The sequence below is a fragment of the Emydura macquarii genome, unplaced genomic scaffold (assembly GCF_026122565.2).
Source record: "Emydura macquarii macquarii isolate MOO-44397 ecotype Brisbane River unplaced genomic scaffold, CSIRO-AGI_Emac_v2 contig_3059, whole genome shotgun sequence".
NCBI lineage: Eukaryota > Metazoa > Chordata > Testudines > Chelidae > Emydura > Emydura macquarii.
In genome coordinates this window covers 675,233-692,726 of record NW_027133196.1, presented here as the reverse complement: position 1 = coordinate 692,726, position 17,494 = coordinate 675,233, and the positions used below count along the sequence as shown (strand labels likewise).

At 55.7% G+C, this 17,494-nt stretch overlaps 2 protein-coding genes across 2 annotated transcripts; one reads left to right on the top strand and one right to left on the bottom strand.

Annotated features, from left to right (window-relative positions):
• Positions 1–340: 340 nt before the first annotated feature.
• On the bottom strand, positions 341–5,065 carry SFTPC (surfactant protein C). The gene is made up of 6 exons (XM_067530259.1): positions 4,999–5,065; positions 4,656–4,808; positions 3,862–4,002; positions 2,774–2,884; positions 1,600–1,731; positions 341–602 (listed from the first exon to the last, which is right to left on the bottom strand). Exons 1-5 carry the CDS (start codon positions 5,038–5,040, stop codon positions 1,615–1,617), a joined length of 564 nt encoding a protein of 187 aa, XP_067386360.1. The 5' UTR covers positions 5,041–5,065; the 3' UTR covers positions 341–602; positions 1,600–1,614.
• Positions 5,066–7,675: 2,610 nt separating this feature from the next.
• Positions 7,676–17,033, top strand: LGI3 (leucine rich repeat LGI family member 3). The gene is made up of 8 exons (XM_067530257.1): positions 7,676–8,002; positions 11,041–11,112; positions 11,622–11,693; positions 11,958–12,029; positions 12,544–12,615; positions 13,117–13,286; positions 13,511–13,675; positions 14,807–17,033. The coding sequence occupies exons 1-8, from the start codon at positions 7,791–7,793 to the stop codon at positions 15,622–15,624; spliced, it is 1,653 nt and encodes a 550-aa protein (XP_067386358.1). The 5' UTR covers positions 7,676–7,790; the 3' UTR covers positions 15,625–17,033.
• Positions 17,034–17,494: the final 461 nt, after the last annotated feature.

The following is a 17,494-nucleotide window of genomic DNA, read 5'->3' as shown; positions in this document are numbered from 1 at the left end:
AAGACTGAGGAGCAATCACTTGCCCACGGTCAATGGCAGAGCTGGGAATAGAAGCCAGGTCTCCTGACTCCCAGTCCAGTGCACTATCCACTAGTCATCACCGCCTCTCAACATGTGTGAATTTACCAATGTTAAATCCCATTGGGTGAGCACCTGTTCATATGTTCTGGGCCTGGGTATAAACAAGGCACTGAGCAGTGTTTATTAAATCAATACCATATGGCAGGATCCAGAAGGGAAAAGACAAATCTTTGCAAAAGGAGAATAAAGGAAGCAGCAAATTGGTTCTATGGAGATTTAACTCTTCAGACAGAAACACAAACTCATAAACAAAACCCTTATTTTATTGCAAGTGCCACCTGAAAACTCCCAGCTGCTTTGAATGGCAACAGAACAAAAGCTTTTGCAATGGCTGAAGATCATGCAGACACCCGCCCACGGCCTGAGCCCAGGCCCAGCTGTGCTGTGATTGCTCATGGAACGTAGTTGTCGTTGTAGGAGAAAAGCCCCAGCGCTGTGGATAAGTCGCTGGCTGCAAGGACGCCATGCCCATCTCGCTGGGAAGTGACTGCAGGGAGGCGGAGCTCAGACTGCATGGGGACCTGTCAGATAAATGGAGGAGCATGAGAAGTGAGGGCTGCGGCTATGGTGGCTCAAATAAATCGATACAGAGAAAGCCATCCGGGGCCAGGTAAGCTCGTTTTTTTTTCTCTCTCACTACTATTATTTGCACTGTAGTAGTGCCCAACGTCCCAGCTGAGGTCAGGTGTCGCATTGTGGTAGGTGCTGTACGTACACCTGCTGAGAGTCCACGCCCCCCCCAGAGTTCATAGTCTAAATGGACAGGACAGGCAGAGGAAGTGTCATTGTTCCCATTTCACAGAGAGGCGAACTGAGGCAGAGAGCACGTAAGGGCCAGATTTTTAAGGGATTTCAAAGAGAGCTAGCGGCTTACGTACCTTCAAAACCTGGCCCCACATAACTTGTTCAGAGTCAAACAGGGAGTCTGTGGTAGAGCAGGGAAGTAACCCCAGCTCTCCTGAGTTCCAGCCCAGTGCCTGAACCACAAGGCGACCTTTTGGCTTTCATTCTATTTTAGACACCTTCCAACACAGACAGAAGAGCAAGGCCTTTCCCTCAGCCACCTTCCCAGCCAAGGCCGCAAACGAAAGGGCCAAGAGGAGGCCATCCCCCTGTGTGCACACACAGTCCCGTGGATTCTCAAGCCTGATTCCAGCCATGCCACACAAAGCTCTGCAGCAGTGCTGATAAAGAGCCAGTGAGAGGCAGCCGTGGCCTCCTGCTGATTGTTGCATTCTGGTTTCTTTGTGCAGGTTGAAGTCTTGTCTTGTTGCCAGCTGGATGGAGACATTTCTACTCCTTCCTGCTTGCCTGGAGCCTGATGGTGATTTGATGACTGGGAAGGGATTTGGTTGTTACCCAAACCCGGTCTCTGGCAAAGGGCTTGTTGCTTTTGCAACTGTGTATGCGTATGTGCATGTGTGTGTGAGAGAGAGAAGGTTGCTACAGGCAGCCCTGGTTGTGCAGTCACTGAGTAAATACAGCTCCCCTTCCCTACCCGGCTGTGCTGCTGCTCACCTGCCTGAGACCTTGCTAAGTCCAGTAGATGGGAACGTTGCTGCAGAGGATATTAACCGTGGTGCCCAAGATGGAGCGATTGGCTTGGGGCAAAGGGAATCCCTCCTTCCCCATCTCTTCACCCTGTTTGAACTGGGACAGGAAATAATAGAATTAGACGTGCACAAACCAGCCCCTCCTCCCCATCATTCCAGGAAGTGTGATTTCTAGCCAGGGCTGGGGCCTAGCAGTGTATAATCCTTGGACGCAATCAGGTCCTAATTGTAACAGTGTGTGCTCAAGTGGTTTTTTTCCTGCAGTGTGAACTAAGCCCTCAGTGCTTCAGAATAGCTGTGGATGCGTCCTGTGCGGCAGGAGGACATCCAAACCATCCACCAGTACTATCCTGCGCCAGCAATGCTCCCCTAGCCCAAATCTTCGATTATCCTGCCTTGCCAATACACTGATCGAGCAGGTACAGGAGAAGCAGAGTCTTCTAGCAGTGAGAACGGGGGTGGGGGAGGAGCGGTTTGGAGTGCGAACTCCTGGGTTCTGTGCCCAGTTCTGCCACTGCCTCAGCGGGGGACCTTGGGGAGGTCACTTTCTCTTCCTCTACCTCTACTTTACCCAGTATAATGCTGACTTGCACTACACCTCTCTGGCTGTGCATGTGACTCAGTTATCATTCACAAAGCCTATGGAGAGCCTTGGCTAGAAGCCATTTGATACGGGCCGTTCGTTCTTTGCAGCCCCTTGTAGCTGTGTGCATTGAATACTGTGCCCGAGGCATGGAGCAACTGCCCCTGTGCTGGCCTGGGCCCAGCTTCCCCAGGATGGGCTGGTGGCGATCCTGCAAACACAGGCATTCCCAGTGCAGTCTCTGGGGTCACATGGAGCTCTGTGCAGGCAAACGCTTCGTTTGTACGTTTGGTTTGGGGACCCAAATTCAGACCTCACGGAAGAGGGTGCAGCATCTACTGCCTTCAATGAGAGCTCAACCTGCATACACCCCGGTTGGTGCACTGTGATTGTGCAGCCAGCTATTTCCCAGGGACCCAGAGAGCAGCATCCAGCCTCTGCAGTGTTTTAATCTTCCCCAGCTTTCTCACCCCTGCGTGCACTTTCTCTGTGCACTCCTGCTCCCACCTGTACACCCAGCAAAGCTCAGACTGAGTGTGCATTCCCGGCTGCTCACCTGGAGATGCTGGAATGCCTTTGCAATGGTATCCAGGCCCTGGATGTTCTCCTTGTCCATCTTGATGATGTAGCAGGCTCGGCCTTGCCGGGATTTGTAGCCAATCAGCAGCTGTTTGTAAACAGAGCCCAGGGTGACTTTTAACCCTGGCTTTAATCACAGCAGCTCCACAGCTTGTATTCACCAGAACCAAATCACCCTCTCCTACTACACAGCCCCTTCTGCTCCCGCCATTGTCACCCCTCTCCATCCTCCTCTTGGCTGCTGAACATGGTGCGGAGCCCAGGAGCCTCCTATACCCTCCACGGCCTTTCCCTTTGGGACAGTAAACTCCTCAGCTGAGGATGGGCCAGGGTAGGCGCCATCTCTCCAAGCCCTACCCGAAGTGTGGAGCTTGGCTAGATAGGAAATGGATCCAAACTTCCTTGGGAGTTGGTTTTGCAAGATCAAAACGCAGGCTTTGCCAACTCAAACCCACCTTCTGATTTTGCTTGTTTCCCCTGCAACCTCCGGCATCACCTTCCATCTCACGTTGGCCAACGAGGACAACGCCCCATCCATCTCCCGTCACAGTCTCCACCCTGGTGCTTATTCGCTCACTTTCTATTGCTTGCATTAACACAGAGCGTTTTTCTCTCTCTTTATTTCCCCTGGGAACCACTTTTCTTTGCTTACTAACAGCCAGGAAGTGATGTCAGAGTGATGTTAGTTCAGAGCCAGGTGTGACATCAGCATATGGCTGGGTCCAAGGCACAAAATCCAGATCTGGAGGGTGGGATTTTGAAGACCCCAAATCTTGGGTGTGTTCAGATCTGGGGGTTTGGTTGGCACTTGTCTCTTGGATACGTGCTCTGACTTGGCTCAGCCTGCACCTGGGATAGTTACGTGGGCCAGGCTGAAGGCATCACTGGCTCCTGCGCCTCTAACCAAGACGCCAGGGTGTCTAACCTGCTCTCGTTCAACCAGCCAGGTCCCAGCCAGTCTGAGCTATGGGCAGAGCAATGGAAGTTCCCCGTAGCTCTTGCCAGCTTTGTCTTTGTTTGGAAGAGGCTGCCCCAAGCCCAGCAAAACAAGCACGCCCTGCTTACGTGGCTGAAGTCGTACACAACGGTGGCTGAAGAGTTGACCCCTGCCTTGATGTGGAAAGTCACTGTCCTTTCTTTCCTGCTCATGGAGAGCTGCTGCAGGGACCCTTCCCCGTCCAGGCCCTTGATAGTCATTCGCAAAACCTGGAAGGCAAAGAAACCTACGGAGTGAGATGTGCCAGTGCTGGGAGCTGGATGGGCCAAAGCAGAAGATGCAATGCACCAGCCTTTTGTTGCCCATATCTTGAAGAAGCGCCCCCTTTCTCAGCAGCACCCCCTTCATCCCGGCTGACTCCGTGCAGGCAGTGACATTAGTAAATCAGAACCCTGGGCCGTGTCAGCGTCCAGGTAATCACTGAAACTTTTGTTTCTTTGCCAGCCCTGATAATAGAGCCCTATTCTTCTAATGTCCCAGTCTTCTCTGCAGCTGTCTGTGGCTCCATCTGCCCCCTCTGTGCTTGTCCCCAGCTCCATTTGTTCCCACTGCCCTTGTGTGCTGGAGCAGCCTCTCTTTATCCAGCTGCTCCTGCCTCTTAGCACTGATGCGCGGATGCATTTGCCCCTCTTCTTGAGTCCCCTTTGCAGCTGGGTGTGGCTGCACCAGCCCTGCGCTGTAGCAGCCCACTTTGCCTGGCTGCATCTGCTTCTGGTGCATTGATGCATTTGTCCCGCTGCACCAGTTAGTTCCCTGTGCTCCTGGGCATGGCTGCAGCAGCCTCTACCTGCCCCTGTCCCCTCTGCACTAGCCCATGGCTGGACTTGAAGCATTTCCCCCTGGTTTTTAATGCCGCACTTACAGTCTCCGCGTGCTTCTCAGACATACGCAGTCCCATCAGGAGGAAACCCAGCACAACCAAGACTATGAGCACAACCACCACCACGATGATCAAGAGTCTCTTGAGGCGAAGGGAGATGCTGGGGATCCTGGTCCTGGGGGATTCAGTGTAGGCCTGGGGGAACAGAAAAGAACCCAAAAAGCAAGAAGAGCTGATGTATGTATGCTGGAGGGAAAGGACCCCCCCCTTTATTATTCTTTATTATATTACCGTAGCACTTAGGACCCCCAGTCCTGGACCAGGACCCCACTGTGCTAGGTGCAGTACAAACCCAGAACTATCTAGTCTGTGTTCATTGCCCTACCGGAGGGGCCTCTATCAGAGCCTCCTTGCTGCTAACATCCATCTTGTTTCTTGTCCTGCAGATCCTGGCTGTCCCTGTAGAGCTCCTCCAGCGGTAAAATAGCCCCTGGAGGCCCAGTGGCTGGAGCGGGGCTTATATGGGGGACTCTGAGTAGTGGAGAGGCAGAGGGCAAGGGAGGAGCATGCTGGAGTTCCCCAGCCCCTTCTGGCCACAAATCAACTGTTCACTTCATTTTTGTTTGTGAACCTGTTTCCCCGGAGCCCTTCAGAGCCGGGTTTCTGATAAGCCCCTGGGCCTGTGTCAGTCGAGAGTCTCCGAGGACACTTGTCTCTGGGCACATGGGCCTCTTAGCACCCAAGAGTCGCAACCGCAGGGGTTCTGAGGCCAAAGTCATCCAGCTCCGAGGGGCTAGTGCTGCTCTTCAGGCTTGGCTCAGCGCCCCGAGTCTCTGAGCCCCTCTCACACCTGCAGGTGCTTCAGATGTTCAAAGCCAAAACCGAAAATCAAAGGCTTCCCACAAGAGCACTAGCCGTGAGTGCCTGGGCCCTTGTCGCAGTGTGGGCAGCCAGGGGCGTTTGGGGAAGGGCCCTGGATCAGTCACATTCTGTCCAAGGACGTGAACCCGTCGTGGGCTCTGCTCCCGCGAACACAGGAGTGTTCTCCCTAGCTGTCTCCACACGTCGCAATCAGAGACAGACCCAAATCAGAGCTCTGAGCCACCTCCTCTCCTGACACCGAGGGCTTCGAAATCTGGTCTCAAACCTGGATCGAAATAGTTGCTGGCTGTGGGCAGCCTCGAAGGGACCTTATAGTAACAGGTACGACATCTCTGAGAGGGGAAGGATACAGGGCTGCAGCTGGGCAGAGATGAGCTCATTTCTACACCTCATTGAGTGGTGGTAACATCTCTGCCGCTCAACGGCTAACCTCTGCCCCTGCTCCAGGCTGATCTGTTCTGCCGTTAACCAGGACCTGACAGCTGATCACCCTGCCCCTGTCTGCAGCTGACTGCATGGACATTGTGAAGGAATGTAAAAGGACTGGCAATGGTACACAGCTATTAGTCCCCAGCCTCCCAGCCCGAGGCTTCAGAGCCTGCACAGAGTGGAGGCTGGATGTTTGCTAGCTGAGCCCGGCCAGCAGCCCTTGGTCCATTGCTCTGGTTTTGCACTGGGAGTGCTGGCTCAGCCCTTCGCAGGAAGAACTGTCCTTGTATTTTCCTTGCCCTCCGGCTATCAGATGCACCTTAAGCTTCAGGACTGCCCCCAGCCTCCTGCCCTGCTCCCTGGAGAAGGTCCTGATGGAGCAATGATGAACCAACCCTGCGTGCTGAGGTCCCTTCCAGCCACGGGAGCTGGCTGGACTATCGTCGAGTGACGTTTCCTGCCCCAAATCCACTTGCCCCCTCACGCCAGAGCTTCTGGCCATGCCCCTCCCTTTGCCGTCCCCCCTCTCCTTCCCCATGGAGGCTCATTCCCCATGGCCTGCCAATCACTTCTCCCCCTGCCCAGCCTCCACTGGGCCCCGGGACCCTTCTTTGTTTGTTTGTTGTCAATGTCCTGGCCTCAGCCCCAGCTGCAGGGGAGAATGCCCTTTAGAGAGCCATCCACTCTCATTGTTAGCCAGGAGAAGGCCGTGTCTGGGACGGAGCCACTGTTCTGCTTGTGCTTCTCTCGGCTCATCATAAATTATTCAAGAGCAGCTCTGCAAGGGCGCCAGACGGGAGAAAGAGGGGAGGCAGGGGGCAGTGTGGGGGGGGAATCGGTGGCATAGGTAGAACGCTGCAAACCTGGGGTCGTGGGGCAGAGAGCAGACAAGGAGGGCAAAGCTGTGGCCCCCGCTTCAGGTGGGAGGATCCTGCTGCAGGTGCGGCTGGGGGGGGGGGGGGTGAGTGTGATGGGGACTGTGTGTGAGCGAGGGCCAGAAGCCAGTGGAAGAGTCTGTGTTGTAGCTGCCCTCATCAGGCTTTCTGGATACACAAAAGAGCACTCGGGGGCACACACTTCCATGTACACGCATGTTCACCCACACAAGTACACCGACCCACACTGACATGCTCACACACTCATGCCTGCATGTGCACCCACATTCACACACACACACACAAACAGACACATAAGCACACATATAACACTCAGGCACGCACAGGCTCATGCAGTCACAGAAGCACACAAGTGCAGTCAGAGCCGTACACAACCCATACGTGCTCCATCGTGCACAGCCGCTCACATACAAAGTACACACACATTCTTAGATTTGTGTACACACCACGTTCGCATGCACCCTACAAACATTCACACTTGCATTCTTGCACATGTATTTTCACGTTCACGTGCACACACAAAGACACACGTATGTAGAAAAATACACATGCAGAATTCAAACCTGGAGATGCTCTCTCTCACTCAGACACACACACAGAGTACAAACACACACTCACACCCCTGCAAACACACACTTGTGCACGCAGTATACACACACATACTATTGCACGTGGCAGGCTCACAGTCTCCCCGTGCACCAAACAGATCCCCAGCAGAGATATCACTTAGACGACTCATTCAGCAGCAACGCTCTCCTGTTCCCCCCACCCCCAGCAGTCGAGTGTGGTGCTCTGCAGAGCAGCATGATGGACTGTGGCATCCTCGCTCCCAAGATTGCTTCAGCTCTTCACTGCAGCTCCTGGGCTTGAGAGCAAAGCCGGGAGAGGGGGGAGGTTTACACAGCAAGGCTGAAGCAACAGTCCACAGGGGGATTCTTCTCCTGGAGGGGAGGGAGGCCAGGCCAGGGTGATGGCTGAGCTGCAGCCGGGGAAAGGGATGTGGAGGGGCCAAGTCCTTGCCTTCCTTCTGATCAGCCTGGCCTACCTCTGGCTGCCTGCAGGCTCCAAGAGAGCCCCTAAGTTGCCCCCATGTCCGCAGAGCTGCTCCTGCACCAGGGACACTGCCTTCTGCATCGACTCCAAAGCGGTCCCCAGGAACCTGCCCCCGGAGGTCATTTCCCTGTGAGTATCAGCAGGGCAAGAGGGAGTGGGTGGAGGGGGATTGCCGGGATGAAGGATGGGGCATGGGTGGGGGATGTTGGTGGGCTGGGGGAACCTCTGGGGTTGGGGTTGATGAATATGGAGGTGGGGAATCCGTGGGGTTGATTGAGCATTAGACTAAAAGGTTAAGGGCCCTGGATGCTAGTGGGGGTTCCCAGAAGACAACATATTCTTTGGGATTGCATCAGAATGGGGTGGCTGTGGGTTCACTAACACAGAGAGAGGTGGTGTGTGTGTGTATCAGTGGGCTATGTGTGTGCACCGATGTGTGATGTGTGCTCAGTAATAACAATCCCCTCTGTGTGTATGCAGGTTATCATGTGTGTATACTGTAGCTGTTTGTTTGTTTGTTTGTGTGAGAGAATCATGTATGTGGGCATGCAAACAAACACATGGCCGTGTGACCGTGCTGGGTATCTGTACCACTTATGTGCGTTTTTCTTTCTGATCCTGTTATGTATCCGTGTGTGCATCAGTGTAAGCATGTGCATGGCTGTGCGAGCATGTTGCGTGTGTGTCCACGCATCATGTACATTGTGTGAGTCTTTGAACGTGTGGGGTCTGTGCATGTGTGTGATGCATGTGTGCGTTGTGCAAACACATTACATGTATAAATGTGCATGTTTGGGTGTGGAAGCGTGTGTGTGTGTGTGTGTGTGTGTGTGTGTGTGTGTGTGTGAATGAAAGCTAGTGCATGTCAGTGCAAGTGCAGTGCGTGTACGTGTGTGGGGAGAGGGGTACAAGAACGCTCTTTCAATCTCCTGGGCAGCTGCTCAGCACACAAGCGGGCAAAGCTTTCCTTCCATGTTTTAGTCCTAGAGGATACAGACCTAGTAATAGGTTCTGTCCCTTTTGGGTGGCAGCATGCCACCTCTCACTGACCTTGGAGGGCTCCTAACCCTGCCTGCAGCTCTCTCCTGACCTGACTGGGGTGAAAGCAGGGAAGGAAAAGCAATTGTCTAATCTAATCTCCTGCAGCTACCACTGCTGTATCTCTGCAGTGAGCTTCTGGGACTGACCTGTTGTAGACGGTAGTGGAGAATGCGGGGCGAGGGGGGGGAGCGTGTGCTTATTCTTGGTATGTGACTGTGTCTGATGCGTGTCTGGTGCCCGTGTATTTTTGTCTGGGGTGTGCGTCTGCCTGTGCATGTGTGTGTGTGTTTGGTGCATCTGTGAGTGAGTCTGGTGTGTGTGTGTGTGTGTGTGTGTGTGTGTGTGTGTGTGTGAGTGTCCCTTTTTGTCTGGTGTGTGTGTGTGTATCTGTGCGCATGTGTGTATGTTTGGTGCACCTGGGACTGAGTCTGGTGTGTGGTCTGATGTCAGCGTGTGTACATGCCTGATGTTAGCGCTGCGTGTGCGCGCTGCGTGCTCCCCCCGCTATGTCCCTGGTGGGGCCTGAGAAATCCCATAGAAACACAGGACCTGCCAGACTGGATCAGACCTGACCGGGGTCCCTCTAGCCCAGTATCCTGTCTCCCATGGTGGCCAGCACCAACTGCTTCACTTCAGAGGAAAGCGTAAGAGCCTCACAATGGCAGATGTGAGATAATCCGCCCCCCGCCGCAGAGTTCCCATGCTGATCTCTTATAGAGATTGACTAAAGCCATGAAGCATACCCCATTTCTGCCCATCCTAGGTCCCTTGTCCTTGGCTTGACCCCCTCAAACGCCCGGGGGGAGTGTGTGTGTGTGTGTGTGTGTGTGTGCATGTAGGAGGCGGGGGATGGAACTCCCCTTGATGCCTGTTGACCTCATTCTTTAATTGTCTGCGGGGTCACTGTTGAGCCAGGCCAGCCTCTTCCTTCCTGCACACGCTGGCTCTGCTGCAGTCCCATCCCCCTCGCTGGGGTGCTGGGGAGTGGGAAAAGGGGATGGGGCAAATGAGGGGCACCCTGCTTCATGCTGCGGGGCCTGCGTTGCATTAGCAGCTCTGCTCCCCCCGCCACTGAGCATCACCGCCCCTCCACCCCCAGGTTCTTAGCAGCCCCTGTTGGCTTATTTCCAATCCTGGGAATACTGGCTGGACCTGTCCCAAGCAGACCAGCTCTCTGCAGCAGGAGGCAGCCATGCTCCCTTTGCGCAAGCCTGCTCCTGTCGACTGGTTAAGGGGTTCTGGGACTCCCTGGACGGGAGGGCTGTAATCACAGCAAGCAAAGAGAGAGTTATTTCAATATACCTCCTTTACCTGGGGAGCAGAGGCCAGGTACAAACCTCTCGCTTGAAGGGCCCTGCTGGATCCAACAGCAATAACTGGAACACACCAAGTGAGGACTCGGATAACCTGAGACTGCAGATCAGGACTGAAGGGTGTCAGCAGAGCTGTAGTAGGCCCCAGGGAAAGCAGGGGGGCCACAGGCTAGCATTGAGGAGCATTGGCAGAGCAACACAGGAGTCAGTGATGCTTACACAGCACCTGCCAGTTGAACTGGGCAGGAAATGCTTGTCCTCACCTGCGAGGATTGTCAAGATTTCTACATTTTTCCCCATCTGAATCAGAACAAAAAGTTGAAATCTTGAAAATTTTGGCAAACCGAAGATCTGCGGAAAATTTTGGATTGGGTCCGTGGAAACGTCTTGTTTTGATTTCGACCTTTTTCATTTTTAAAAACATTTTCTTTATTTGTAAACTAGATTTTGAAACAAAAAGCCATTTGGACCTGAAAACCAAACCCCTCCTCTCCTCCCCCCCCCCTTTTTTTTTTTTTTTTTTTTTTCATTTGCAGAATGCCAGAAAGGGGACACCCCGGCAATTTAAAACGTGTTTCCAATTTTTTTCCGAAACGGGGAAACCCATAGAAACCAACACCTCCTTCCCTGGGGGCAGTTTTGATTTCTGTGAACTGGCATTTCCCCACAAAAACACGTTTCCCGGAAAAATCCCTGACTGGTTCTGCACACCGCTGTCCGCCTCACTCCAGCCCACGCTACTCCGCTGTCACTGCCCCGTCCTCCCAGAATGGCACTGAGTGAACTTTTCTCTCCCCCTTTCCTTCTCCGCAGGACCATGGTGAACGCAGCCTTCACTGAAATCAAAGCAGCAGCCTTCGCTCACATCCCCCTCCTGCAGTTCCTGTATGTCTCTGGGTCTCTCCTGGGGGTGGGACTTTGTTTCAGGGGGGCACAGGCCTTCCCACGCCCCGAGAGGCAGCATGGGCCTGTAAAGGCTCAGCAGAGTCTCCTTGATCTCCTCCAAAGCTGGGCCTGCCTGCTCAGTTCTAGGTGGCTGAGTGGTGAGGCCCTGGAAGATATAGATGGGCAGAGGAGACTTCCCGTCCACCCCCTCTCTCCAGGACTAACCACAGCCACGAGGGGGGACTCTGCTCCCCCGCCATGCTACACTGAGGCACCCCAGCCTGTGCAATGGGAAGCCACCCCAGCCTGGGCATCGGAGGCTCACCCTTGGCCATGGGGCAGGCCCACGCTGCAGCTGGCAGCATTGGAAGTTGCAGCCTGCATCCAGACCCCTGCCTCCTCCATGCAGGCACCACCCAGCGGCCGGAAGGGGTTCCCATCTCTGTTGTTCTCAGCCTGCCCCTCCCCATGCAGCCCCTGGAGCTGACGTCTCGCCCTTCTCTTTGCAGCTTACTGAACTCCAACAAGTTTACGCTGATCGGGGACAACGCCTTCACTGGCCTCTCCCACCTGCAGTACCTGTACGTGCGTCTCTCCTTCGCACCGGGGTCAGCTGGACGGAGGGAATTGGGAGGGGAGGGTCTTTTGGGGGGGGGGGGGGTTGCAGGGAAGGTGCCATCTCTGGTTAGGGTTGGGGTGGCCACCGCATCCTACCCAATGGATGTTCCCCTGTGATCTGGAGAGGCCACCCTAGAGGAAGAGGGAGCTCAGTCCCTGGGGCTCCTTGGCCGTACCATCTCTCAGGGAACAGAGGCCGTGAGCTGTGTCCCCATTTGTCCCCTCAGGTTCATTGAAAACAATGACATCCGCTCGCTGTCGAAATTCACCTTCCGAGGGCTGAAGTCCCTGACACACCTGTGAGTACAGCCCGCACCTGTGGGCACGGCACAATTTGCACGGGCTGTGGGTAGAGTGAACCTGGCACATCCTGTGGGCACGGCAGGCTTCGCATAGGCCTGTGGGTAGAGTGCACCTTGCACGTGACTATGGATATGGCAATCCCATGGGCGTGGGGCACCCTGCAGGCCCTTGTGAGGACAGCGCAGCTCACACATGCCTGTGGGTACAATGTACTCCACAGAGCGTGTGGGTATAGCACGCCTGGCACGCGCCTGTGAGGATGGCACGCCTGGCAGAGTAGTACAACAGGTCCATCTATTTGTGACTCTCGTAGTGAGCAGACAACCCTGCCTCTCTAACTTTTAGGGTCGTAGCTCAACCTATAAAAGAAAGCAGGAGCGGTCGGGTGGGGGTTGCCACCGTGGGCACAGTTCTGGCTCCGGGGCCATCCCTTCTGCCCAGGATCCGTTCGAAAGGAGGTGCCACTTTCCCTGGCAACAAGTCTCTCTCTCTTTCCCTTCTCTCTTTCAGATCTTTGGCCAACAACAACCTGCAGATGTTGCCCAGAGATATCTTCGCGCCCCTGGACATCCTCAGTGACCTGTAAGGCCCAGCTCAGGCCTCCCGCCAGCACTAGGGGCCTGTTTCTGAGGGAGATGCTGACCAGTGCTGTACAGAGCCAACATGCAGGATACCAGAGCCCAGGAACCTTGATCCCGGGCTGGTCCAAGGTCCTCCCAGCAGCCCAACCTGGCCTTGTTCCCCAGCCTGTCCTAGTGCCTTCGCCCCACCCCTCCTGGCCTGCAGAGCCAGTGCCCAGCACCTGAGCCTTCTCTTCCGGGCTGGAGGGATGTCAATATCCACATGCACCGTAGGGCTCTGCGGGCTGAGCTCAGCGCACAGGAGGGGGAAGAGATGGGTCTCTTTAACAAGGCACAAGGGACCAGCTCCTCCGGAGCTGGAATCATTTCCTTCTCCAGGCCCAGACTGTGAGCACATGCTTTGGGGTTCCCAGCCTGGTCTGTAGCTAGGGGGAGGTGGAGGGGCGGTGGTGGGGTTCCACTGCTCACGTGACCTCTGCTCCATTGTAACCGCCCCTTGCAGGGACCTCAGGGGCAACGCTTTGATCTGCGACTGCAAAATCAAGTGGCTGGTGGGGTGGATGGAGAGCACCAACACCACAGTGCCTGCCGTCTTCTGCAACAGCCCTGTCCGCTACCAGGGGCAGAAGATCGGGGGCCTGGCCCTCGAGGATTTCGACTGCATCACGACGGGTAGGAGTGGCGGCGGCTCTCACTGCTTCCCTTGGCAGGACTCGTGCTAGTTCAGCGGGCTGGGGCTAGAGGCGGGAGACGGTGGAGACGGGGCCCCTTTCCATAGACATGGTTGGAAAGCAAAGCCGTTGGTAATGCCACCATGGCCGGGGAGGAGTGGGCTGGTGGTGGTGCTGGGGTCCCCACTGCTGCCACATCTTCATCCACGGCACCTTCCCTCCCAGACTTCGTGGTGCACCAGGTCCTGCCATTCCAGTCGGTGTCAGCTGAGCCCTTCGTCTATGCCAGCGACCTGTACATAGCCCTGGCACAGCCCAGTGCCAGCAGCTGCACCATCCTCAAGTGGGACTATGTGGAGCGCAAGCTACAGGACTTTGACCGCATCCCTGGTAAGGACCAGCCATGCAAACAGAGACATCCTGTCATGGCCCTGTACTTCCCTGGAGGAGTGGAGCCGGAGATGGGAGACAGTTGGGGAGACAGCAGGTCCCGTAACCGTGGGCACTAGGAGATCCTGTCATCAGGGGTTCGTGGTGACTTGCAACCAGTCTCTCGTTGCATGAGCCATGGAGAGGCACATGACAGGGGGACAGGAAGAGGGCACGTCTCCAGCATGGCTCAGGGTGTGTTCCTGGGAAGCCCTGAGCCACCCTAGGGATTTACGGTGCAGAGCTTAGGGGCAGAAACTCCTGGCAGAGAGCTCCTGCTGCTCCCTTTGGGCAGAGGCAGGGAGCGCGGACTGCAGGAGCTGCATCCTTGGTGTCACAGCAAAGCAACCCGGAGCCCCTTTCGATTCAAGGCCACCCGCTGGGTGCGTGCAGATGTGCATGCAGGAGTACATGTGAGAGTCTCCAAGTGCTGTGTGCCCATGTGCGTGCATGTGAGTGGTTATAAAACCATAGAAAGGCAGGACTGGCAGGAACTCAATAGGCCATCTAGGCAGTCCCCTGCACCGAGGCAGGACCCTAGACCGTCCCCGACAGGTGACCGTCCAACCTGTTCTTAACAACCTCCAGTGACGGGGATTCCACCACCTCCCGGGGAAGCCTGTGCAATTCCCATCCCTGTGCCAGTGTGTGCCAAGGTGTGTGGTGTGGGAGTGTGTCAGCGAGTGTGCTGCTCACCCGGGACACTCTCCTCCGCGAGTCACTAGCTACTGGAGGCTGCTACAGACTTCCCACAGACTTCATCCAGAGTCCCGGCCAGGTGGGCACAGAAATCCAGGCTGGGTTCTTCTCTCCCCGCACCCCGAGAAGTGCATGTGTCGGTGACAGACGCAGGTGAAAAATGTTGTCTTAGTGCCTGACAGGGAGAGGGAGCCTTCAGCCTAATTCACTTTGGGTATGAAGAGCTGGAACTGGATTTCTCTGCCCACCTGGCCTGGGCTCTGGGTGCAGCCCCTGGGAGGAGGAGAATCGGGGCTGGATCTCTGTGGCCCCCCCAGAATGGGCACTGTGTGCAGGCCATGTCTGATGCATGCACCCTATGCCCTGCTGACTCTGCTCCTTGCCCCCTGGCAGCTCACTCGGCTGTGTACTGCAAGCCCATCGTGGTGCAGTCGCAGCTCTACGTGGTGGTGGCACAGCTCTTCGGCGGCTCCTACATCTACCGCTGGGACACCAACGTGGACAAGTTCATCAAGATCCAGGACATCGACAGCAGGAAGATCCGCAAGCCCAATGACATCGAGGCCTTCCAGATCGACGGCGACTGGTCCTTCGTCATCGCTGACAGCTCCAAGGCCGGCTCCACCAGCCTTTACCGCTGGAGCCAGAACGGCTTCTACTCCCACCAGGCCCTGCACCCCTGGCACCGTGACACCGACGTGGAATATGTGGAGAACGAGGGCAAGCCCCGGCTCATCATCTCCAGCAGCTCCCAGGCCCCCGTCATCTACCAGTGGAGCCGCGCCCAGAAGCAGTTTGTGCAGCAGGGGGAGGTGGCGGAGGTGATGGACGTGCAGATGGTCAAGCATTTCAAGTTCAAGAGAGACCATTACCTGTGCCTCAGCCGCTACATCGGGGACTCCAAGGTGGTCAAGTGGGAGGGGCAGCGCTTCACCGAGCTGCAGACCCTGCCCTCGCGAGGCTCCATGGTCATGCAGCCTTTCCTGGTGTCCCAGCGCCAGTATATGGCGCTGGGCAGCGACTTCTCCTTCACCCACATTTACCTCTGGGACGAGGAGAAGCAGAAGTTTGTCAAGTTCCAGGAACTCTCCATCCAAGCCCCCCGGGCCTTCCACTACGTCCCCGTGGAGGACATGGACCTCCTGCTGGCCCCCAGCTTCAAGAGCAGCACGCTGGTCTATCGGCACGTTGTGGTGGACCTCAGCTTGTAGGGGGCTGCCACCCACCCAGTTCTCTGCCTCACGCCTAGACACTGTGCAGGAAAAATGTTCTTCCACTCGCAACACCCCTGGAGCAGGGGAGTCCAGAGCACCGCTGCTCCTCAGGCTACGGCTTCCCGTCTCTACCCACGCGCTGCCCCACAGCTCCCTGCACAGCCACGGGCATGCCCAGAGCGCACACACACTCACCCCTCCACAGACAGACAGACACAGCTCCATGGACACACACGTACCTAGCACCCATTCCATCCAGGCACTTGTAGCCGGGCGTGTATGCTCAGCACATTCATTCCTCCATAGATCAACTCACACCCACACGGGCAGCTCCCCCTTCCTACTGTGCTTATTCCTATGATCATCAGAGAGTGAGTGGGGACTGGTTCCATGTGCCCAGTTTGCTGACACCCTGCTTGCGTGTTGGGGAAATGAGACCCTGCTCCTCCTCACTTCCTTGCAGAGTGCCTAGTGATGGGGAACATCAGAAATTTCTGCTCCAAACCCCCTCTCCTCTGGGGTCTGTGGGTCTCTTGCAGCTGCAGATCTCAAAGAAAGGGGGCTTTCTGGTGAGTTGGAAACACCAGGGCAAAGGACCTTTGGTAGTTAGTTGTGGTGCTTCATCTCCTGGCGTGCTCACCAGGCGAAGGCACTTGTTTCCCATTGCACCTCTCTGTTTATTTGTCCATATTGCCGATCCACAGACTAGCCCCATCTGTATCAGTTTGTCTGTATGGCTCAGGTCCTCAGAGATATTTAGATATATGCCAAACTCCCCCTGAAATCAAAATACCTTTGAGATCTTGGCCTCTGTCCATGCTTGTCCCTCCTTTCCCCCAGCGGTTTGATCGTGTGAAGTGAGGAAGAGCTGAGGAAGGACTATGTGTTGCCTCCGCCTGCCCGTGGGTGTTGGTTCACAAAGGAGATAAAAGCCTACTGTTGCTGCTCACGGTTAGAATTACCTCTTTAGCTCACGTGACAGAGGCCTGTGCTTCTAGTCCTGACGGCTCCAGTTGCTGGTCATCCCTGGTGGAGGACAGGTTGTTGCCTTTGCAGTAGGGCTACCTGGAAAGGAGGGGATGGCTGCTCAGCGGGTGAGGGCTTGAGGAGGGTTCCCTAATGGAAAATGAGACCTGAGCTCTTCAGACATAAGGGCTTCACCTCTGTCCTCACTCTCCTCTCAGTCTCACTCCTGAGCCGCAGTGCCCCGGTCTCAAACCCACCTTCCACTGTGACTCCCGCAGGCCCTGATCCTCCTCCCGCTGAAGTGAGCGGCATAGCTCCTGCAGAGCCCCGTGGGAGCAGACTCCGTGGGCGATGCCCTGTCAGCCGCCTCACCTTCCCCTTGCTCACTGGGGTTCTTTCGCCATCTGCTGGGGAGCAGTGACAGGGACAGCCTGGCCCTGCTGTTCCAGGACCCCCTCCACATGCTGTTCTCTCAGCAGCTCCCTCCTCTTGCCTGTACCTCGCCCTCAACCCCGCTCCCCAGCCCACCAGAGCAGGACGCCTGCGAGTTATAACCCAGGTGTACCAGTGCTACAGAAATGCTTCCGAAAATAAACACACTGTGACACCCCTGCGCGTCCTTTGTTCTGAACCCTGAGGGGTGTGTATGTGTGTGTGTGAATGCACAGCCTAATGGGGGATTTACACCCTGGTATTACCCTCTCCTCCCTACCCTGAGTGTCTCCTCTCTTTGATCCCAAAATAGCCCTGCTCTAATCCCACATTTCCTCTCACACTCCAGCCCCCACATCCCCTCCCCTAATCTCATATTTCCTCTCCTTAATCCCAGAATTTCCTCCTGGCCCTCCACCCTAGCAACACACCCCCCCCCCCCCCCAGTTCCAAGATACCCCCTTTACCT